Source organism: Herpailurus yagouaroundi, unplaced genomic scaffold, assembly GCF_014898765.1.
Source record: "Herpailurus yagouaroundi ecotype Mexico unplaced genomic scaffold, PumYag 160, whole genome shotgun sequence".
NCBI lineage: Eukaryota > Metazoa > Chordata > Mammalia > Carnivora > Felidae > Herpailurus > Herpailurus yagouaroundi.
Genome location: NW_024412401.1, coordinates 22,787,715 through 22,811,926, shown reverse-complemented (window position 1 = coordinate 22,811,926; position 24,212 = coordinate 22,787,715). Strand labels below are relative to the sequence as shown.

General features: G+C 34.5%; 1 protein-coding gene across 3 annotated transcripts in view; it reads right to left on the bottom strand.

Annotated features, from left to right (window-relative positions):
- The window catches only part of DCAF10 (DDB1 and CUL4 associated factor 10), a 43,813-nt gene that overhangs the window by 16,912 nt on the left and 2,689 nt on the right, over positions 1 to 24,212 (bottom strand). For all 3 annotated transcript variants that reach the window (XM_040481730.1, XM_040481729.1, XM_040481728.1), the window contains exons 2-3: positions 15,029 to 15,142; positions 2,665 to 2,862 (exon numbers count right to left, since the gene is read on the bottom strand). In XM_040481730.1, the coding sequence (XP_040337664.1) occupies positions 2,665 to 2,862; positions 15,029 to 15,142 (312 nt within the window). The remainder of the gene's footprint in view (positions 1 to 2,664; positions 2,863 to 15,028; positions 15,143 to 24,212) is intronic.

Genomic DNA, 24,212 nt, shown 5'->3' with positions numbered 1-24,212 from the left:
TCTTATTGTATACTTTTTATTGTCTCCTTTTTTTATGGTTAAGATTATCTTTTGTCTGATTTCTCTTAACGAATCTTACCAGATAATTGCAATTTCAATTGGCTTTTTCAAAACACAGGCTTTAATTTCTTTTATCATTTCCATAATCTACTTTAATTGGGTTTACTTTTTAATCTTTTCCCAGTTGTTTTTTAATTTTTTTTTAATGTTTATTTATTTTTGAGACAGACAGAGCATGAAGGGGGAGGGTCAGAGAGAGAGGGAGACACAGAATCCAAAGCAGGCTCCAGGCTCTGAGCTGTCAGCACAGAGCCCGACGCGGGTCTCGAACTCACAAAACGTGAGATCGTGACCTGAGCCGAAGTCAGAGGCTCAACCGATTGAGCCACCCAGGTGCCCTTCAGTTTTTTTGATAAAATACTTAGTTCACTAATTTTTAGTTTACTGATTTCACTAATAATTTCTTCTTCAATCCATGAATTATTTAGGAAATGAGTTTATAAACCCAAATATGGGAATTTATAGTTACCTCTGTTAATTAAACTATACTGAGGTCAGGGAAAATCATTTGTGTGATAACAAATCTCTGATACTGGTTGAAACTTACTTTGTAGTCCGGTACATGCTCTCCTTTTGTACATACATGTTCTGAGTTTGCTTCAGAGGATGTATTCACTATGTGTTGGGAGAATTCTAAATATGCCTAATAAATCAAGTTTATTAACAGTAAAATCTCCTATGGTCTTTTTAACTTTTTGGCCTATTTTATCTATTAGTAAATGAGAGAATGGCTTAATATTTTCCACTGATATGGAAAATATTTTTTTTTATAATCTGTCCATTTTTGCTTTTTATGGTTTGAAGCTATGTTTATTAGATACATATAAGAATTTTATATTCCAGTGAAATAAACCTTTTAATTAATATAGTACCTTTTTTATCACTAATTATGCTTTATGCCCTAAACTCTCTTTTGTCTGCTATCAATGGAGATGTAACTGTTTTTCTTTGATTTGAATTTGCCTGTTATTTTTTTCCCCATCCTTTTACTTTCAGATTTTTTCATTGGTATGTTTTAGGTGTGTCCCTTACAAAGAACATATAGTTTGGTTTTCTTTTTTAATCCAATCTAACCCCATCTGTCTTTTAAATGGCTACTTTAGTCCATATATATTTATTGCAATTATTGATATTTGGATTATCTGCCTACCATATTTTTGTGCTTCATGATTTACCTGTATTTTTTTTTATTTTTTTAATGATTTCCCCTCCCTTCTCTGCCTCTATTGGATTGATCATGTTTTAATAGCTTTTGTCCACTAATTTAGAAGTTACCATTCATATTCCTATTCAAGTTTTATTTCTAAATTTAAAAAATAAATTTTAACAGTTATTTGTGTCTCAAAGATAATCTATATATCCTTTGCTGAAACAGTATGCATAGTTACAAATCTTTAAAAATATCCCATCTTGGGGCACCTGGGTGGCTCAGTCAGTTATGTGTCCAACTTCAACTTAGGTCATGATCTTGCTGTTTCTGAGTTGGAGCCCCATGTCAGGCTCTGTGCTGACAGTTCAGAGCCGGGAGCCTGTTTCAGATTCTGTGTCTCCCTCTCTCTCTGCCCCTCCCCTTCTTGTGCACTCTCGCTTGCTCTCTCTCAAAAATAAACATTAAAAAAAATATATCCCGTCTTTTTACATATGACCTCTGAAAAGAATATTTCAGAAATGGTCCTGTATATCACTGTATTGTCATTTCACCACAGCTAGCAACAGGTATATTTAAAAAAATTTTTTTTAATGTTTATTTTTTGAGAGACAGAGCATGAGCAGGGGAGGAGCAGAAAGAGAGGGAGACACAGAATCAGAAGCAGGCTCCAGGCTCCGAGCTGTCAGCACAGAGCTGGATGTGGGGCCTGAATTCATGAACTGTGAGATCATGACCCAAGCCGAAGTCGGGTGCTTAACCAAATGAGCCACCCAGGTGCCCCAGCAATAGGTATATTCTAATCATTTCTCAAATTTCAACTCTTTAAATGGTCAATTTCTCTATAAGGAGACATTGAAGTATTTCACAACAGAGGCATTACTGACACGGTAGATTATTAGTTGACTGTGTAAACTGTCCCATGCAGGATGTTTAGAAACTCAGATCCCTGCTGATTAAACGCCAGTAGAAATCCTCTCTTCTCCCATATTAACAACTAAAACTGCATGATACATTTACTTCCAAACATCCCCCTATGGATCGGTACCACTCCAAATGAGAAAGTACTCTTTGATGCATGAAAAACAAGTACAAAAGTTACAAAATAAATAGATTTAGAATCAAAGGACCAAAGAATGAAAAACATTTCTGTTCCATAGAGAAAATAATATTTTTCCTTAAAGTCCTTAAATTTAGGAAACTCAACTTGTAAACCAGTTTTCATCATTAACTATACTACTTGGTCTCCTTTCCATATAATTTTCTCCAAATTTTTTACTTGCAATATATGACTAAGTGCAAGTAACAAAAGATGGAATCATTTTTTGATTGTTTTTCCCAAAGGCAGGTTCTTCCTCCTTAAAGATACAGAAAAGCTAAGACAAATCTCTGAATTTAGTTACCATCTTAAACAAATTTTTTGTTCACAATCCTAACATGGTCTCCCATTCACAAACCTGTTGGTGTCCCAAATAATGACATTTCCATCAAATCCTGATGTTACTAAGAGTCTTGTATTAGTATCATATTCGATGTTCTTCACCCAGCTAGTGTGACCATGTAAAGTGCATACTTTGGTGTTCAATTTTCTCAGATCCCACAGTGCTATTGTAGTGTCATCAGAGCAGGTAGCAAACAGCCGGTTATCAAGAAATCTACAAAGCAGAAAAGAAAAACTGGTTTATTTAATCTCTTGTTAAAGAAAATTTGAGAAATAGTCTCTATATTACCTAATCAAGAAAACAAACAAAAAAGGACTACAAACTTACTGTATAAACCCAGTGATTCTGATATACAATAAACAGTAAGTAGAATTCATATGATCACAAGGAAAGATACTATGACTTAATGAGGACCACAATGCAACTTTATCCATTTGCTTTGTATTATTGATTTTTATTTGGAAATGGAAATAGGGGTGGGTATTTGGAGAACAGTGCTAAAGAGCAAGAACTTTAGAATCTGTATAATAGGAAACACAAATGGTGAGAGACAATAGGAGACAGAGATTTTAAAGACTTGATTGCAGAGCGAGATATGTTAAGCTGTAAAGGTTCATAATTGTAACAAATATTTACTCTGCTACAAGTAATGTCTTCCTGTTTAGAAGACATTTACATACAAAAATTTCTGTTAAAATGCCATGTTTGTAATCTATTAATTCAAAGAAAGGCATTCCCCAAATAATCATACTTAGCAACATTAGAACCAGTTAAGATTACAGGGTAGATAATTAAAATACAAAGTGCCAGGTACATAACAAGCACTTACAAATATTTATTATTAGTGATTGAGATAGGAGTTCACTTTCAAGTTCATAGTTCAAACTTTTTATTATTTTACACTGATTTCTCAATCCTTAGAATATATTTTATACAAATACTTAAAAAATAACAAATCTACCAATCACCCTTGAATTTCTGCCTAATTCAACATGAGGATGCCCTAGCTATGCTGTTACATAAAATTCCCTAATGTCTTACAGAAATAAGAAATGAATTCTGGAGCTTCTTTCAAGATAAAATTATACATAATTATTTTTTATCAGAAATCAACCCCAGTAACCACAAATATCATAACGACCTTCCTAAAATTTAACATGGTTTTAAAATTCCAGAATTTTGTACAAGCTGTGTCTACTACTTGAAACCACCTTCCTCCTACCCCTTGACCTGGCTAACGCTTGCTTTCTTTTTATTCGGCTAATTCCTCCAGGAAGACTTATCTCACTATCCAGCCTGGGGTAGATTCACCAATCTTCTAATCTCCCAAAGTACTCTATAAGTCTATCATAACATTTAATATTACAGTGTAAGGAATAATTTCATAAGGCTATAAATTCCTTGAAGGCAGGGGAACTGTCTGCACAGTTCATTGTTAGATCTGCAGTACCCAACACACAAAGTGCCAGGTACATAACAAGCACTTACAAATATTTATTATTAGTGATTGAGATAGGAGTTCACTGCCTAGTGGAGAAGAAATTATAAATAATTATACAAAATAATTGTGTGGAATAAGCAAAGAAAAGGGTAGTTAGGAAAGACCTCCTGGTAGTGTCATTTGAACCAACTTTAAAAGATGAGCAGGCAGGGGCACCTGGGTGGCTCAGTCTGTTAAGTGGCTGACTCTTGACTTTGGCTCAGATCAGATCTTATGGTTCCTACAATCAAGCCCCACACTGGATTCCGCCCCCCCCTTTCTGCCTCTCCCTCATTCATGTTCTCTCTCTCAAAGATAAAATAAACAAATAACATGAGCAGACACTCCCTAAGTGGCCAAAGGGGTAAGCAAAAGTAAAGAGGCATGTGGAGGGATGGTATACTCTGAGAGGCAACGGCAGTTAGAGTGTTGTGTGCGGCAAAGTAGATATAAATAGAGAATATATCATGGATTTATTCTATAGCGATTCCCAATATTTTTATATTATGCATACATGCCTGTTGGAAATATCTTTTTAAATGGAAAAAATCCACCATAAAAATAACTACAGTTATTGATATGTAGCCTAATTCTTATATTGCAAGCCTAATATCATAATTATTTTGCCATGTTATTAAAGATTGACAAAATCTTTTTTTTTAATGTTTATGTATTTTGAGAGAGAGAGAGAGAGAGAGAGAGAGCAAGCAGAGGAGGGGCAGAGAGAGGGAGAGAGACAATTCTAAGCAAGCTCCACGCTGTCAGCACAGAGCCCAACATGGGGCCCAATCCCACAAACCACGAAATCACGACTAGAGCCGAAATCAAGAGTCCGACACTCAACCAACTGAGCCACCCAGGCAGCCCAACAAAATCATTCTTTTTTTTTTTTTTTTAATTTTTTTTTTTCAACGTTTATTTATTTTTGGGACAGAGAGAGACAGAGCATGAACGGGGGAGGGGCAGAGAGAGAGGGAGACACAGAATCGGAAACAGGCTCCAGGCTCTGAGCCATCAGCCCAGAGCCCGATGCGGGGCTCGAACTCGCGGACCGCGAGATCGTGACCTGGCTGAAGTCGGATGCTTAACCGACTGCGCCACCCAGGCGCCCCCCAACAAAATCATTCTTAATGGCTGAATAGATTCACTGTATGAATGAACCATAATATTTTTTTTATAAATGATACATCATCCTTGGTTTTATTTATTTTTAAATATTTATTTATTTTGAGAGAGTGAAAGGGTGAGCAGCAGAGGGGGAGACAGAGAGAGAATCCCAAAGCAGGCTCTGCACTGTTATTGCAGAGACCACTGTGGGGCTCAATCTCATGAACCGTGAGATCATGACCTAAGCTGAACCGATGGACCCACCAGCACCCCCCCCCCCCCACCGTTTTCTTTCTTAAAAACTAATAGGGGCACCTGGGTGGCTCATCGGTTAAGCGTCCCACTTAAGGGCTCAGGTGATGATCTTGCAGTTCGTAGTTCAAGCCCCACATCAGGCTCTGTGCTGACAGCTCAGAGCCTGGAGCCTGCTTCTGATTCTTACTCTCTCTGCCCCTCCCCGACTTGTGCTCTTTCTCCCTCTCTCAAAAAAATAAACCTTAAAAATTTTTTTTAAAACAAGCAACTGTTGAATGTTTACATTGCTTCCAGTTTTTTCCATCTGTTCAGTGATGAACATCCCAACAGCTGAATATTAATCACATCCTTAGTTATTTTTCTAAGTACATTCCCAGAAGTTTTATTGTTAAATAAAAAAGGATTTTAAAAAATATAAGGCTTTTTTGATACACACAGCCAAACTGTCCTCTGTAGTTCCACCAGCAGTCAGGGGTATCCATTTCTCTAATTTTTTAATTCTCTTAAATGCCAGGAAAAAAAAAATATCTAAATTGAAACTTTTATTTTTAGTAAAGTAGAACATTTTTCATACTAATTGGAAGATTATATTTCTCCTGTGAATTGCTATTCATGTTCCTTGCTGATTTTCCTATTGCTGTATTATTTTTATTACCAAGTTATAAATTCTCTATAGTAACAATATAGCTCAGTTTTTCAAAGATAGTATGTTGAATATTTTTTGCACATATACTTCTTTGAATTTCATAGCATTTTTATTTTTTTAAGTAGGCTCTATGCCCAACATAACCCTGAGATCAAGAGTTGCACAGTCTACCAACTGAGTCAGCCAGGTGCCCCGCCACATATGCATCTGTCCTTCTATGTGATTTATGTATTTTCTTATTATATCAAAATTTTAGTGATTATATTATCAAGTTCATTTTTCTCCTATGGTTTTATCTTTACTGGTTAGGCTTTTTAAAATAAAAATATTTTAATGACTTCCTGACAGGAATTATATGATTGAAAAACATACACAATGACAAAAGGCTAATGGAGAATCAAACTTTTAAAATAAATTGATCATCAACATAGAGCATCTTCATACATTTAAAAAATTTACAGGATGGGGCACCTGGCTGGCTAAGTTGGTTGAAGCATCTGACTCTTGCTTTCAGCTGGGGTCATGATCTCACAATTCATGGGTTTGAGCCCCACATCGATCTCTGCACTAACAGTGAGGGGCCTACTTTGAGATTCTCTCTCTCCTCCTCTCTGTGCCTCTCCCCCACTTGCACTCTATTTCTCTCTCAAAATAAATAAATAAAAACTTAAAAATATAAATAAGAAATTTAGGGGAAAGATTTTATTTTATTTAGTCTACAGAAAATACTTAAAGTACATATGGATTCAAAGCTCCAGTGGGATTATACTGCCCAGTGGTCCACCCTGAAGGGTTTTGGCAAGAGAATGACACGATTAGAGAAGAGTTTCAGAAAGATCTCTGAGGTGGCCAAGTTTTCAAAACTTTTGTATTTTCATAAAAAATAAAGTGGGGGATCAGCTTTAAAATTTTTATCATAAGGCCACTGAAAAATTAGGCCATTGAAAAATTACCAATGTTGCATGAAAGATATTTTAATACCAATGATGTACAAAGAATATTATCTTGGAACAAAAGCTAACAATTTGAATTGAACAAATTTACCTTGATGAAAAATTCAACACTTTGAATTTAGGTTTCTCATTTTGCCTCAAAGTTTTACCTGTTAAAAAATCTTGATATTGAAGAATCATTGGTGAAGAGAATAAATTACAGAAAATTAAGAATGTAGATTAGGAGACCAGTTAAAGTACCCATAATTCTTATCCTAAAGGAAGCAGATGCAGAGAATGTAAAGTAGTAGACAAACCCTTGGAAATCTGGCTCAAACTTCTCAAATTAAAACTGTCTAGCCTAATAAGTTAATAAATATATTTTTTAACTTCATAGTCCCTAATAAGCAGGAGACACTCCACACACTGAAACCTATGAATTTATGAATTATAAAACTGCCCCATATGTCCCCATCAGACACCAACATATGACTATAACAGTTCTGGATAAACTGACATTTGGATAAACTGAGGTTTTCATTATCAGAGGTTAATTGGTAAAGGATAAGAGCAACTGAAATAGAATTTTCTTAAAACAGGTACCAACATTTCATTGTACGCAGGAAAGAAAGTATTGTCTAAAAACCAAAAATCATAAAAATGTTTAATATTTATTTTACATTTATTTAACTATGTGTAAATTCTTAGAATAAGAATAAGTTAAATGTTTGGGGTTTTTCTTGCATAATCTTTCCAATGAAATTATGACAGCAAAATATGATACCCTTCCTTAATATTTGAGTTTTATACTATAAAAAGAGAATCATTTCTATATAAAAATCAATGGCTTTATCCATTTTCTCAAGGGCCTTTCTTTAGTCCCATGAGATATTCACATAATTCTCTGAAGTATCTACCAAGTCATCATTTCTGTCATTTCCTTTTCTTTAATTGATAACTAGTCTACCTCTATCAGATCCTCATCTGCTAATGATTTTATATGTAATTGATCAGTTTTCTAATATCAGTCTTAGGGTTTTGTGAAATTCCACATCCTTGGCAAGATAAGAAATTTCATGTTCCCAGTGATGAACACTGCATTTACATTATAGTATTTGAAATATACCAATCAGGAAAAGACCAACAAAGACGGTGGGAGGGAAAAAATAGATCCTGGAATATTAAATAGGTATTAATTTTTTAACTGTCATACCACTAAGTGAATATTCTTATGATAACCTCAACTGCCCTTGTAACCTCATAACTGGGGGACCTTAATTATTAAATGGACTCTTAAATTGACACACAGAGTCCTCATGAATAATAAGTAAATCTGTATAATGGGCTTAAGAATTTAAATAACATACTTTCCCCCTTACTGTCCCTAAATATGAATAAAGAGAAAATACTCTTTACAACTATCAATATTTTTAGTTTACAAGATAAGCAAACCTTAAAAAACTAAGGAATGAACTAGAAGACATTACTAAGTATATACAAAATCACTATCTAGAGCCAAACCAGGAAATGCATGCCCACATCTCTAAACAGTACTGAGGTGGTCTAACTGAACTGAGCATGAATTCCAGCTCTACCACTTGCTACATATTAAAGTATTGGACAAATCTCTTTAACTGAGTTGCAATTTCTTCATCTCTTAAAATGGATACAGTATCTGTTTCACATCAGGATAATGTAAGAATTAATATTGTATGAAAAGTGCTTCACAAAGGTTTGGCACATGGTAGACACTCAGTAAAAATGGAAGTTAGTATTATTAATAATATACACATAAGTTCATGCCAGAGGACCCCTCACATTCTCACACAAAACTCTTAAGTGATATGTACTTCTAAAAAAGCTTCAAAATCTGTTTTTCTAACCAACAGATAAGCAAATTCAAATTTGTAAGTGTGGAGTACTAAAGCAGAAACACTGATAGCAGCAAATGAGAGTTGACATTGATAAAGAACAAATTCTAACAGCAGATTAGCCAGAGATCATTTTGAATAGGGGCAAACAATTCAACACATCTTCTCTTTTTGAGATAAGAAAATTTTAAATTGTAAAATATTTAAAACATAGAGAAAATTATGAAGAATATAACAAAGACTGTGATACACACCACCCAGCCTTATCAAATTTTAACAACTTGTTATCTTTCAGATTTCTTTGAACATTACAAACACAACTGAAGCACCCTGAATATCCCTCCCCAATCCCATTCCCCTCCCTCCCTCTCCAGAGGGAACCACTATCCAAAATTTGTCACTCCCCATGCAAGTTTTTAATACCATGAGTTCCTAAGTATGTATCCATAAACAATGTATCATTTTGTTTTGCGTTCAATTTACTCTGTAAATATTCAATTAGCACCATGTGCTAGGCACAGTTCTAGGTGCTGGGGATAGAGCAGAGAACCAACAAATATGCTTATGTTTGCATATTTCCAAACTTTACATAAATGGTATCACACTGTACAGCTCATTCTATAATTTGCTTTTCTGGCTCAACCTTGAATTTCTGAGATGTATCTCAGATGCTGATGTTTCTAGTTCATTTATTTTAACTGATGTATAGTATTCCATTATATGAGTATACTAGAACTTATCTTCTTAATGGAGATTTGTTTCCAACTCGTATTACTAAAGATGCTATAATGAACCTTCTTTACACATTTCCTTGTTTACATATGCTTTAATTTCTTAAAAAAAAATTTTGCTCTTCAATTTTACCAGATATTGCTAAACTGCTCTTCAAAATAATTTTATCAATTATACTCCATCAATGATGCCTAAGAGTTTCTACTTCTCAACATCTTTGCCAATACTTAGTATTTCTTCATTGTTTATTTTTATTTATATTCTTGTAACTAGGAAACTTGAAAATTTTTTCCATATTTACTGCTCATTTTAGCTTCTCTTATATGATTTTCTGCCTATTTTGCTCCAGGGTAATTGTTTTATATATTCTGGATGCTAATCCTTTCTTGGCTATGTGCATTGAAAATATGTTCTCCCACCAGCCTATAGGTTATCTTCTCACATTGTTGTCTTTGGTTAAAATGAAGTTTTAAATTTTAATGCAGTCAAACTTAGCAATCCTTTAATGAGTTATGCTTTTTGTATCTTAAAAAAAATCCTTTCTCATCCTTAGAACATAAATATATTCTGTATTTCTTCTAAAGCTTTAAAGGTTTGCTTTCATAATTAGGTCTTCAACTGGCAGTTATATTTAGCTATGGTATGAGATAGAAATCTAATCTTACTTTGTTTTTTCATATATATATACATATATATGTATGTAATGTACATATACATACATATATATGTATGTTTATATACATATACATACATATATATGTATGTATATGTACATTAACATACATATATATGTATGTATATATGTATGTATATGTATATATATGTATATATATGTATATATATATATATATATATAAAACCAGTTCTCTCTTTTCCATTTCCCTGCCATTAATCTGTAATGCCCCTGCTGTCATATATCAAATTTCCATATATGCATGGGTCTGTTTCTGGAAGTTCTACTCCATTCCATTAGGCACTTAATCCCTGTCCTAAGACTGTGTTTGATATCAGGAAGACTACCATCTTAGCATCCTTCAAAATTGTCTCAGATATTCTTGGCACTTTGCTGTTCCATATGAATTTTTAAGTAAAAAAAAAAAAAACAAAAAACCCCTGCTGGTATTTTGATTAAAACTGAACTAAATTTATAGACTAATTTGGAAAGAATTGACTTCTTTATGATACTGAGTTTTCTCCCTGAGAGAAGATATGCATTTGTTTTTGCAAGTACCTGGCAGTACTATCAACTTGGATTCAATTTTAAATTGCTGGCTAGATGGTTTTGGACCATATAGTAGTGTGAATTTGGGCCCCATACATGCATGAAGGCAGACTTGTGGTTAGAAACTTACTGAGGAGATTTTCTGACATCCCTCTACCAAGGTCATACTCTACATGAACAGCGTGGTATATTTCTAGATCACCTTAATGCTGTAAGTATAGCCCTTGGGAGTCCCAGCTTTATGCAGAGTTTTCCACTAGATTCCTCATCTTGAACTGGCCATAAAACTAACTCTCCTGTTCACTGTAACTCCTTATACATATCAAAACAGAAGATCAAGGTCACTCACTAGCATTTGGCAAATGCCTCCAGGGTAAAAGCCAGCTGAATACCAATTTACTTATTTGCATTCCTGCTTCTATTTCATTTTTGGCCCTAGGATTCCTTTCTTTCTTATCAGCTCAATTATACATTAAAAAAATACATTTTAAATACATCTTATTCTGCATTTCTATTTTTAGTAGAAAGGTTGTAAAAGATATTTTAAAATCTTCTATAGCCTAATTTTTATCTACTTGATTTACTAGTTTGGGATGGAAGTGTATTAAAAGTCTCTCACTATGATTATAGACTTGTAATTCCTTATCTATTTTGTTTTGGGATTTTTTGTTTTGTTTTTTGAAATATACAAATTTCAAATTGTATACAAGTTCCTAATTACATGCTCTGAGTTGATTTTTCCTTTTATCAGTATGTACTGTTGTATTTTTATCCTTATTTAGGCTTTTGATCTTCCATCTGTCCAATAATGATAATCTATATTAGTTTTCTTTTCCCATTTCTGGGCAACTTTTTATCTCTATAAAAAGTATACAGATGATTTCGGTTTTTATTCAAATTGCTGTCTCTGTGTCTTTTAATAAAGAAGATCAATCCATATATACTTACTGAGAACTACTCATATATTTGGAACTGTTTCTACTCCTTGTTTTCTACTTATCATCCCTTTGCTTGCTTTATTTGTTTATTTACTTTATAAAGCTTTCCTGTTTTCTACTAAACCAATCAAGTATTCAGTATTCCCTTTCCCCCCACTTCTGATTTGGAATCTATACACTATATGTCTACTATATTAGTTACCTTTAAGTTTCTTTTTCATTGCATGTATTTAATTACACATTGTTCTGAGAGAGTCTGAAGCTACTTAATATTTCTGCCTTCTCTCTGAACCTGACATGAACCTTACCATATTACACACAATCTATTTGTTGTTAGATCCAAAGCTACACTGTCCAGTTTGGTAGCCATTAGCCACATATGGCTTTTGAGTCCTTGATATGTGGCCAGTCTGAATTGGGATGTGCTCTAAGTGTTAAACACCGGATTTTGAAAATTCAACATTCAAAAATGAAAGTAAAATATCTTAATAAATGTTAAAACAGTTACATGTTGAAATGATAATGTTTTAGTCCTATTGGGGTAAATAAAACATTAAAATTTAATTTCACTTTTTTTCTTTTTAATATGACTAGGAGAAAATAAATCTAGACTTTTAGTTTTAACTTTGTTTTAAATACACCCCCCAAAAAACCCTAAATTATTATCTTCCTGCTATTAATAACATTTATCATTTCACCTAATTAAATTCTTCATTACGGAATGACAGTTTACCTGGATATATGGCATGGAGCATTATTTTTCCTTAGTATTTAAGATACTACTTCATAATCTCCTAACATCAACTGTTACTGTTGAGAAACTTTGTTATAACCTTGAATTATACCTCTGTAGGTATTCTGGCCTCTAACATTGGTGGTTTTTAAGATTTTGTCTTTATCTTTGATACTCTATAGGGTTTTACTACAACCTGTTTCAATGTACATTTATCTTTAACCTATGTGACATTTAGAGTTTACTTTTGATTCAAGGATTCAGGACCTTCTTTAATGCTAAAAATTCTCTCCCTTTGTAACTTCAAAAATTAGTTCTCCACCAATCTCTGCATGTTCTTTTTCTATAATTCTTATCATACATACATTGGAGTCTTTCAATCCTCTATGACTTTTAAGTACTCAGTATTTTCCAATCCATTAATTCTCTCATCAATGATGTAAAGGATATTTACCCCCTCTTTTGAGTTTTTTATATACTAACTACATTTTTAATTTCTAAGAGTTGTAGTTGGTTTTTTCCAGATTAACCTATTCTCGTTTCATCTCTTTAAATGGAAAGTATTCCTTATTTCTTTGAGCATCCTAAAAATGCTTTAAAGTTTCTCCCAACCAATGGAATACTATGCAGCCGTTAAAAAGAGTAAGATTATCCCATGGGTACTAACATGGAATAATCTCTAAATATGTTATTAAATGGAAAAGCCAAGGTATATAATAGTGTGTGTAGTATGCTACCATTTATATAAAAGTGTATGTATGTACGTGTGTGTGTATGCTTGTACATGCATAGACTATCTCAAAAAGGATAGCAAGAAACTGGTAATAGTGGTTGCCTCTGGGGAGGGGAACTGGGTGGCTAGGGGACAGAGGTGGGAGATAGACTTACTTTTCACTGTTTACCCTTTTGTACCTTTGAATTTTGTACCACGTGCATGTATTACCTAGTCAAAAAAAAATAAATAATTTATTTTTAAAAATAAAGTCTTCGTTGGACTACTCCATAAAATTAACTTCATCCAGAAAAAAATGCTTGTTTTAGTTGCTGATTTTATGATATTAGTATGTCTTCATGAGTTCTGGCATTTTGGTTATAGGCTCATTTTGAGTAAGAAAGGTTTTAAGAAAGGTTTTTAATTACTTTTTTTCTTCTCCTATTTACTGGTTTTGTAGTTGCCCCCATTTGGATTTTTGAACCACTAATCCACAATTAGGCCACATAATGACATTAAGTCCTTCAGTTTCCTGATGATATTGGAGCTATCACACATATACATTCAATCACTGACTCAGTGATGGCTTCATTACTGAGTCAGTCCAGGAGGATGTGTCTTAATCAGCCAAAACCCACAGCCTCAGGTAGTGAATAGCTTTTTCCTTTTTTCAGCCTTTCACAAATGGGATAGGCACTCTAGTCAAATGCCTGGCTTTGTGTAGTAATTCTGGCTCTGGTTCCTGCCTCACATAAAGTACTTGGGTACTTCTGATTCTTGACAGGAACTAAAACTACCACACATCAATACCAGATGGAAAACTCAGTGGGCTTGCAGTTTCAGACCTATAACAGCTTCCCTGTGTTCCATTTCTGGCCCACGAAAATGTTTATGTTGTTTCAGAGCCTCACTATATCTTTTGTGCTATTTATTGTTCAGTGTGTTTAGAGCATAGAGGTTACATCAAAACTCAGTAAGTCACTGTGACTAGAAGCAATTTCCACGTTTTTTTTTTTTTTGAACAGTAACAGTAATCGTTATAAAGGGAATATAATCTTATTACATAATGTTTAGAAAACAGAAAATTACTCATTATCCATTCATTCTAACCCATCCTATGTTAGCATTGAAAAATATTTCCTTATCTTCTGCATTTCATATTTTTAACAACTTTTATCATGATTTTTACCTATATTGTCCCAAGCATTTGTCCATGTTGATATGTAGTCCCTATGACCATCATTTTAATGACTGCATATTAATCCACCAAGCTGTTCAACTGTTATTTACTTCCCACATTATTAAGAATTTAAGGAGCTTCCAACATGCTTTTATAAAGAAGTTCTCTGTGCAAATGTGTTTTTCCCCCTCAATAGTTTGGAATGGGGATGGGATAGGTGAGAGAGGCTAAGTAATGGGATTGCCATAATTCTACACAGATCATTAGCCCAAAGACATTGGAGGACTATTGTAATGCATGGCTGAGGTTCATAATGATGACCCTAATATGTGAAGAGAAAAGATAAAATCATATGGAAGTGAAAAATGCATTTCAGAAAAATTCTTATCCAAAATGGTTAATAGTAAGTTTTATAATTAAAGGGATAAGTTTCACAAGGGATAAAATTCACAGTTCACAAATGCATATCATCTAGCACTGCTGGGCAAGACATTACCAATTTTCATTAACTTCCAAAACAGAATATTTTGGGTCACATTAATAAACTTCACTATTTCACTAAAATACTGACCTGATATTATTTACACAGTCTTCATGAGCTTCAGAAAGTGTTTTTATGTGCTTTGAAGATATAGGGTCAAAAAGCAGAACTTCAGTCTGTTCACAAGCAACAGTCAGCACTGACCTGAAAGCAAATGACACATTTCTCTTTAGTTTTCTAGCATTCTTTCATTATTGATATTTATTTATAATCATACAAACTATAATGAATAACCTTTTTTTACCCATGTTAGTAGCAAATATTTTTTATTTTTAAAGTTTTATTAATTTTTTTTGAGGGAGGGTGGGGCAGAGAGGGAGAGTATGAAAGAGAATCCCAAGCAGGCTCCATGCTCAGCACAGAACCTGACATGGGGCTCGATCTCATCATTGAGATCGTGACCTGAGCTGAAATCAAGTCAGACACTTAGCTGACTGAGCCACCCAGACACCCCAGTAGCAAGTATTTAAAAGATTGAAATTATCTGCTGTTGGCAATAGTAGGAAATGGTACTCTCAAATATGATAGTGAAGCATAAACTGGTACAGTTTAGGTTTGGAGAGTACCTGTGTCTATCAAACTTTTAGCACCACACTCTAACCAGCTGAGCTAAACGGCCAACCTTGTATCTATCAAACTTTTACATGTGCATAACTTTTGACTCAGAAATTTTTTCTGGGAATTTAATCTAAAGAAATAATCATTTATAAATACAAAGAAACATAAAGATATGCTTCATTGTAATGAAAAATTGAAAGTAACCTAAAAGTACATGAAAGAGGAATGACTGATTCTATAAAGCCATGGTACATAATAGTTTGCAATATGGTGCAACATTTAAAAAGAAAGGGGTAGGGCGCCTGGGTGGCGCAGTCGGTTAAGCGTCCGACTTCAGCCAGGTCACGATCTCACGGTCCGTGAGTTCGAACCCCGCGTCAGGCTCTGGGCTGATGGCTCGGAGCCTGGAGCCTGTTTCCGATTCTGTGTCTCCCTCTCTCTCTGCCCCTCCCCCGTTCATGCTCTGTCTCTCTCTGTCCCAAAAATAAATAAAAAACGTTGAAAAAAAAATTAAAAATAAAAAAATTAAAAAAAAAAATAAAAAGAAAGGGGTAAGTTTTATGTGGATATGCAAGAACTCTAAAACACATTTCTAAATGAGAAAAGCTGGTTGCAGAAAAGCATGCATTGATGAGGCAACTTAGGAAAAAAAATTATATGTAACAAAATTATGTATTTCTTTACCAATATCTATTAAAATGTACTGAAAAAGGTTTGGCATATATCCTACCAAACCAGTTAGATGAAATAAAACCTAATCTTTTCCTTTATAGTTTTTAGTATTGTCTCTTGTTTCAGCCCTTTCCTATTACAAAGTTATATAATTATAAACCTTTTATAAGTTGCATTTTGATTTCTGAAAAGCAACTGTGTTTTATTTAAGTCTTAGTTTTCTGTGGGCACTGCTTTCAGATTCAGATCTAGCAAGTGAAATCTTAAGTCTTTGAAACTGCAGGCCTGGTCTCAATTTATAGTTCCAGTAACAAATGGAATTTGTACACTTAACATGAAAATACATAAAATAAAAATGTTTTTAATTTTTTAAAGTAATCTCTACACCCAACATGGGGCTTGAATTTACAATCCTGAGATCAAGAGCCACATGTTCTACCGACTAAGCCACCAGAACGCCCCAAGACAGAATTTTAATTAAAAAAAAAAAAATTTATTTGAGAGAGAGAGAACACACGTGCTTGAGCAGGAGAGAGGGGCAGAAAGAGAGACAGAACCTCAAGCAGGCTCCATGCTCAGCATGGAGCCAGATGTGGGGCCTGATCCCATAATCCTGGGATCATGACCTGAGGCAAAATCAAGAGTCGGACACTCAACTGACTGAGTCACCCAGGTGTACCCCCAAGACAATTTTAAATAGCCAAAATTTTCTATTTATTTATTTATTTATTTATTTAACGTTTATTTATTTTTGAGACAGAGAGACAGAGCATGAACGGGGGAGGATCAGAGAGAGAGAGAGAGACACAGAATCCGAAACAGGCTCCAGGCTCCGTCCGAGCTGTCAGCACAGAGCCCGACGCAGGGCTTGAACTCATGAACCGCGAGATCATGACCTGAGCCAAAGTCGGAAGCTTAACCGACTGAGCCACCAAGGCGCCCCCAAAATTTTCTATTTAGAACAAACTTTTTAGATAAAGTAGGAGAGGGAAAAAATCTAAATTGAAATCTTTTCCAAATTTAGTAATCATGAAATTGTCCTTTAAAGGGTGTCCGTAGGAACCCTTTCTAAAAAAATTTTAATGTTTATTTTGAGAGAGCCTGACAGAGCACAAGCAGGGGAGGGGCAGAGAGAGAGGGAGACATGGAATCCAAAGCGGCCCCCAGGCTCTGAGCTGTCAGCACAGAGCATGACACAGGGCTCGAACCCACAAGCCGTGAGATCATGACCTGAGTGGAAGTTGGATGCTTAACCAACTGAGCCACCTAGGCTCCCCGGCAAAACCTTTTTTGAAATATCTGGACTTCAGGATTTTTGTGCTGGTTAATCAACATGAGTAAAAATGTTCAAATTAATATCCATAATTTTAAAGCTAGCCATTTTTTGTTGTTATTCAGAAGAGTCACAGAGTGAACTTTACTCCTTTTTGTGCATAAAAGTAAACGAATCGCTGATTCTTGGAGAGTCTTTACCTTAAACACTGTAAGATAGCTATAAAACTGATACTCATTGTTTTGTTTTAATACAAATAATTTTTGTACATGGCATGATTTGTAACTTTTTAAAGTACACATCAATTGTCCCAATATCAAAGCCTACACTTTTCTCATTGGTTTGAAACGTGATCTTTATCATATACGTTTTGTTTCCGGATTCTACACCCCATTCTATGCAATACCACCACATTATTACAATTTCTGAACGGTTTTCTATGTGGTAAAGCAAGATCTCCTCATTGCTTTTTTTAAAATTAATTTATTTATTTTGAGAGAGCAAGACAGCCTGTGCACAAGTGAAGGAGAGGCAGAGAGACAGGAAGAGAGAGAATCAAAAGCAGGCTCCATGATGACAGTTCATGAAATGTGAGATCATGACCCGAACTGAAATCAACAGTAGGACGTTTAACCAACTGAGGAATTTTAAATATAGCATGTCAGGTCCTACTAAAAAACCTTGTTAGTATTTTTACTAGGATGCACTGACTTTCCAAATTAATTCAGTGGAATTTGTATCATTCAGTATTGAATCATCCATCAGTAACATATACACCTTCCCACATATTCAAGATTTTCTTAGCAAGAGTATCTTAGCAATTCTTGGGCCTTTAAACATCCTTATACATTTCAAATCAACTTATCAAGTTATGTACACACACACACAAGTCCAGCTATGGATTTTCAGATTATAATAAATCTATATAAAAGTTTACATAGAATTGAAATCTTTATAATATGGAGTCTTTCAATCCATGAACATGGTGTATTTCCATTTACCATGGAGATTTTTCTCCATATGGGTCATACCTATCTTTTCTTAGATTTATTCGTGGTTACTTGACCATTTTTTTCATACTTTTGTAAATATTCTTTTTTAAATTTTGCTTTGTTGTTGGTGTACAGAAATGCAATTGATTTTAAAATAATTTATCCATTAATCTTGCTATTTTAATACTTTACCTGTAGGTTACTTTAGGTTTTCTTTGTCGATAATCATATCATCTACAAGCAAATGCTTTGTTCTTTTTTTAATACTTTTTTCCTTGCTGCACTGGCTAGAACTTTCGGTATAATGTTAAATAGAAATGTTACTATAGCAGGCATGCCTCTCATTCCTGATCTTCAAGAATACATTCACTGTTTCATCATTAAGTACAATGTTTGCTGTAGAGTTTTTTTTGTTTGTTTTTCTTTTGTGGGGGATAGATTTGTTATTGGATTAAGAAATTTTCTTCTACTTCAAATTTGCTGTTTTTTTCATTGATATATGTTCAATTGCATAAAAGTTTTCCAACACTTACTGAAATTATCCTAGGTTTTTCCTTCAATATGTTAATGTAGTGATTTACATTATTTTATTTTCTAAACCTTTGATTTCTACCCTAGAGCTTATTTAACTCATTTGGCTAAAGCTGTGGGCTCACATTTCTGGCTTCTCTTCCTTTCATAGATCTTGGCCCTGCAATTTACTTATTACCTTATTTCTCGAATTCCTTCAAACACAAATTTTTATATCTTACATTAAATATTTATATTTTTTCTAGCTTTTCTAATTATTCTCTGTTGAAGTGTTGGGCCAAACCACCTACTCTACTTCTTCTGGAAAGCTATAATCTCTACCCCTTGCATCTGAAGTTATGTCACCCCTTTTCATTCTGAATATTGTTTGCTTGGGCATTCTCTTAATCAATATGAGTGTTTTTCATTTTTATTTGTCTTTTCAAAGACAAGATTTTCTCTGGTGAGTATTTCTACTAAATTTTAAAAAGTTCACCAGTTCCACTCTGTTACTCTATTTCCTTCCTTCTCCTTTCTTTGCTTACTTTGCTATTATTTGCACATAATTTCACTATTCTTTCTTGAGACAGATACTTAGCTCATTTTTACTTGTCTTCCTTTCCAGTTTATTAATGACTATTATTTTCCTAGTAAGTACTGTTTTACTTGTATCTTACAAGTTTTGAGACATGTGGTACTTTCTTTATCATTCAGTGCTAAATATTTTTTTTTCTTTTTTTTTTTTTTAATTTTTTTTCAACGTTTATTTATTTTTGGAACAGAGAGAGACAGAGCATGAACGGGGGAGGGGCAGAGAGAGAGGGAGACACAGAATCGGAAACAGGCTCCAGTCTCCGAGCCATCAGCCCAGAGCCCGACGCAGGGCTCGAACTCACGGACCGCAAGATCGTGACCTGGCTGAAGTCGGACGCTTAACCGACTGCGCCACCCAGGCGCCCCTAGTGCTAAATATTTCTAATGTCCGTTATCATTTCTTTTTTGGCCCATATGCTATTTATAAATGTTTCTTCACTTGAAAACACTTGAGGTTTTTCTAGTTATCTTTCTGTTATTGATTTCTAGTGATCACACTGTACTGATATACTGTAACTTCTTTGATAATCTTTTAAAATGTGGCCTTGTAAGTGAAAATTTTATAAATCTTCCTTGTGTGTTTGGGGAAAAAAATGCAGGAGGCAGCTGTTACATATAGCTAAGTGTGATATTTAAAAATGTTAAACATTCAATAGTAATATAAACATGAATAAAAATTTTCAACATTTTAAACATAAACTAACCTATAAATTATAAAAACTCTTCCCAAGTGATAGTTCTAATTAAGTTGTTTGTCATATTATTTTAGTAATTTCCATTATTTGTTAATTTTTGGAAATATCAGCCATAATCTTTTCTTTGACCCAGATGCCGTTGTCTGCACCATGAATTGACATAAAGAATTACATAAAGCCCCTCCAAAAATGTCCACATTAAATAGGTAGTCATTAAGTAACTTGTAGTCTTCATAAGTAATAAAAAAATTACTTAACATCAACAGAATTGTTTATCGGGCTACATCCTCTTTTTAGCTTTTGCTGAAGTAAGTATATTAAAAATTTTTTAGCACTTATGCTTGTTAATTTTGTGTATTAAATATGTATACAATTATGTTAATAACTAAGCCACAAAAAGAATCTGTTGATATATCATGTTTAATTATAATCCTTTAGTCCAGATGACAATATAATATAGCAGTTAAAAGCATAATAAGCCAGGGTACAAATCCTTTGTTTAATAACCTTTCTGCTTCTCAGTTTCCTCAACTGAATGTTCCTGAGATTTATGTTGGTGATCAATTTCATTAATAAAATGAGTGTTTACTGATGCCCATGGTAGGCAGGTATTCAGTGGATTTTAGCAAACTTAGCCCACTAAATAATGGTGAAATTCAGTAGGAATAAAATTAGGGATCTGCATCCCTGGAGTAATGACATCCATAAACCATCCCTAGAGGCCTCATTCATCTGCTGTGGATTCTGTTCTGTCATGGAGTGCACACTATGCCGAGAGGTAATATGTCTGGATGGTGCCTGCAGTAGTGCTAGTACTCTTGTCTGACTGACTTGTTCATCTCTCTGGATCTCCCCGGAGGCTGCAGTTCTCACAAATGACTATGTGAGAATGGCTGGGAAAGTGCCTGAGAAAGGCAGGCAGCCCCACACTAAGGGAAGCTGAACGGTCACTGGGCATTTGCCTATGGATTTTTTTGTGTGGGAAAGGGTATCTGGCATGGATAAGGAGCACTTTGAACTGATGCTGCAGCTCTCCAGTGAGATGCTTGTTGGTAGCTTGCTGTGCCAGTTCTTAACTCTGTAGTTGTTATATAATGGGTTACTCTAGGAGGTCCCATGGAAGGTACTCAATGGGCTTGGGGCAGTAACTATTCAACCACTATGGACATATATGAATATTTTTACAACTGGTACAGCTGAACCAATGTGTACTGATTATCAGGCCTGGACACGGCATACTGCCCTTTAAAGCAAGATTTTAAGTGGTGTTTTGATCTTATGTTTGTGTCTGCATAACTGAAGTATATACTATAATGTACATTAAAATCTTTCTTCATGATAAACTTGATACATATATTTTAAACCTAAAAGACTCATCCAAGTTCAGAGCTGTTTTATTTTCCACGTGAATTGAGCTTTTATCAGCATGACCTCCATCTCTAGTAATTTTGCCTTAAAGCCCAGTTTGTATATTAATATAGCTCACTAGCTTTTGTTTAGAATGTGTTTGATTTATTTTTGTCTATCCTTTTGAACATATTAAGTACCATTATACTTATTATAATTAGTAATATTTGGATTTACTTTCAGCCATTCTTTGTGCTTCCTTTTTTTTTTTCCCCAGCCACTTTGTGCTTTCTTTTTTTAATGTTTATTTTTAAGACAGAGAGTGCTAGCAGAAGGGCAGAGCGAGGGAGACACAGAATCCAGAGCAGCCTCCAGGCTATGAGCTATCAGCACAGAGCCCGATGCAGTGCTCAAACTCATGAACCGCAAGATTATAACCTGAGCCAAAGTTGGATGCTTAACCGACTGAGCCACCCAGGCACCCCTTCTTTTTAAAAAAAATTTTAATGTTTATTTATTTTTGAGAGAGAGAGACAGAGCATGAGTGGGGGAAGAGAAGAAAGAGAAGGAGACAGAATCCAAAGCAGGCTTCGGGCTCTGAGCTGTCCCACACAGCCCAATGTGGGGTTCGAACTCAGACTGTGAAATCATGACCTGAGACGAAGTCGGACGCTTAACCGACTATGCCACCCAGGCATCCCTGTACTTTCTATTTATTATACCTTTTCTACTTTTTTTTCCCCTTTCTTGTCTTTTTTTGAAGTATTTCTTTCTCATTCCATATTTTTTCCTCTACTAGTCTGGAAATAATATATTCTTTCTTGTATTTTAGTGTTTAACTTGCAGATTTTAATATGCAAACACTAAAACCTAAAGTTATGATGTTAAATTCTCCCTCAAGGAAACAAGAAATTTAGAACATTCCTTCCTAATTTGTTACTGTTTCTTTTTTCAATTTTAGTTCCATCTTTGTTAATTCCAAAAGACAAAATTCAAGTTATATTTAGTGTCACATGCATATTTCATTTCTTTATTCTTCATTCTTTCTACCATCTCAGATCTTCCTGTTGAAAACTCTTCTCTTTGAACTTCAAACTTCATTATTGAAGGTCTGGTGGCAAACTCACTGAGCTTTGCTTGTGTATGTATTTACTTCATCTTTGTTCTTCACAAAAATGTGTTCTTGACGAAAATGAAGATCCTCATCTTTATTGGGTATAGACATCTAGATTGGAAATTTTTTTTCCCCCAGCATACTGAAAATAATCACCACTGTCCTCTGATTTACACTATTATTTTAAGTATTTTTTTTAAGTTTATTTATTTTTGACAGAGAGAGAGAGACAGAGAATGAACAGGGAAGGGGCAGAGAGAGAGGGAGCCACAGAATCTGAAACAGGCTCCAGGCTCTCAGCTGTCAGCAGAGCCCGACGCGGGGCTCGAACTCATGGACCATGAGATCGTGACCTGAGCCGAAGTCGGATGTTCAACCGACTGAGCTATCCAGGCGCCCCTGATTTACACTATTATTGATGACTAATTGACTATCACTCTCATAATTAATCCTTTGAAGGTATTTTTTCTCTAGCTTTTAAGATTTTCCGTTTGTTGTCCTGGAGTCCCTGTATGTCTAGAAAGGATTCCTATTTGGGGTCTGCTGGGCATCTTAAATCATGGTCTGGTGACCTTCCTCAGTTCTGGAAAGTTCTCAGCTATTCTCTCTTCAAATGGGTGTTGTTGTTTTTTTGCCCCATTATCTGTCTCATTTTCTTCAGGAGCTTATCAAATATATACTATGCCTTTTCTCTCTATGCAACATGTCACTAACCTCCTTAATATTTTCAATCTCTGCATCTTTCCTGTCTCCATTTTAGATAATTTCTTCACTTCTGTTTTCCAATACACTAATTCTCTCTACAGCAGTCACACATATTGTTATCTATCAACATTATCAAATTTCATTTTTCAAAATGTCATCCTAAGAGGTGTTATTGTACAACATTTTTGGAATTCTTTAGAAATTACCTCTACTCCATGTATCCTTTACATTTCTTTTTTAGTGCCAAATTCTCTCTCGTCTGGTCTCTATTAAATTCATAATTTTAATTCTTACTTCCTGTGTCACCTCTCCTTGTCTGTACTGAGAAGTCCTTATAAGTGACAGTGGCAATGTACCTAGTAAGCTGATTTAACCCATCCAATTGAGGGTTATGAGAAATTATCTCCTTTAACACAGATGTCATTTTTCTATAAAATTATTTTAAGCCCTATGAAAATCTGGAGCATATTAGTAGATATAGTAAGAATACTAAAAAATTAAAACACTTAACTATTTTCACCTATTACCTTGACACAGAAAAGAATAGCAATGTGCAATGTTGGCCACAGTATGCAGAGACAGGTACTTTCAATGGAGTATTTCAGGCAACAGGAATGAGAATTAGTATAATCTTCACAGAGGGCAATTTGATAATAGGTATCCAAAATCTTCATAACCTTTGACTCATTCTAGGGAATTATCATGAGGACATAAATCTAAAAATTTTATTTATACAGGTTTTATTTAAATAAAT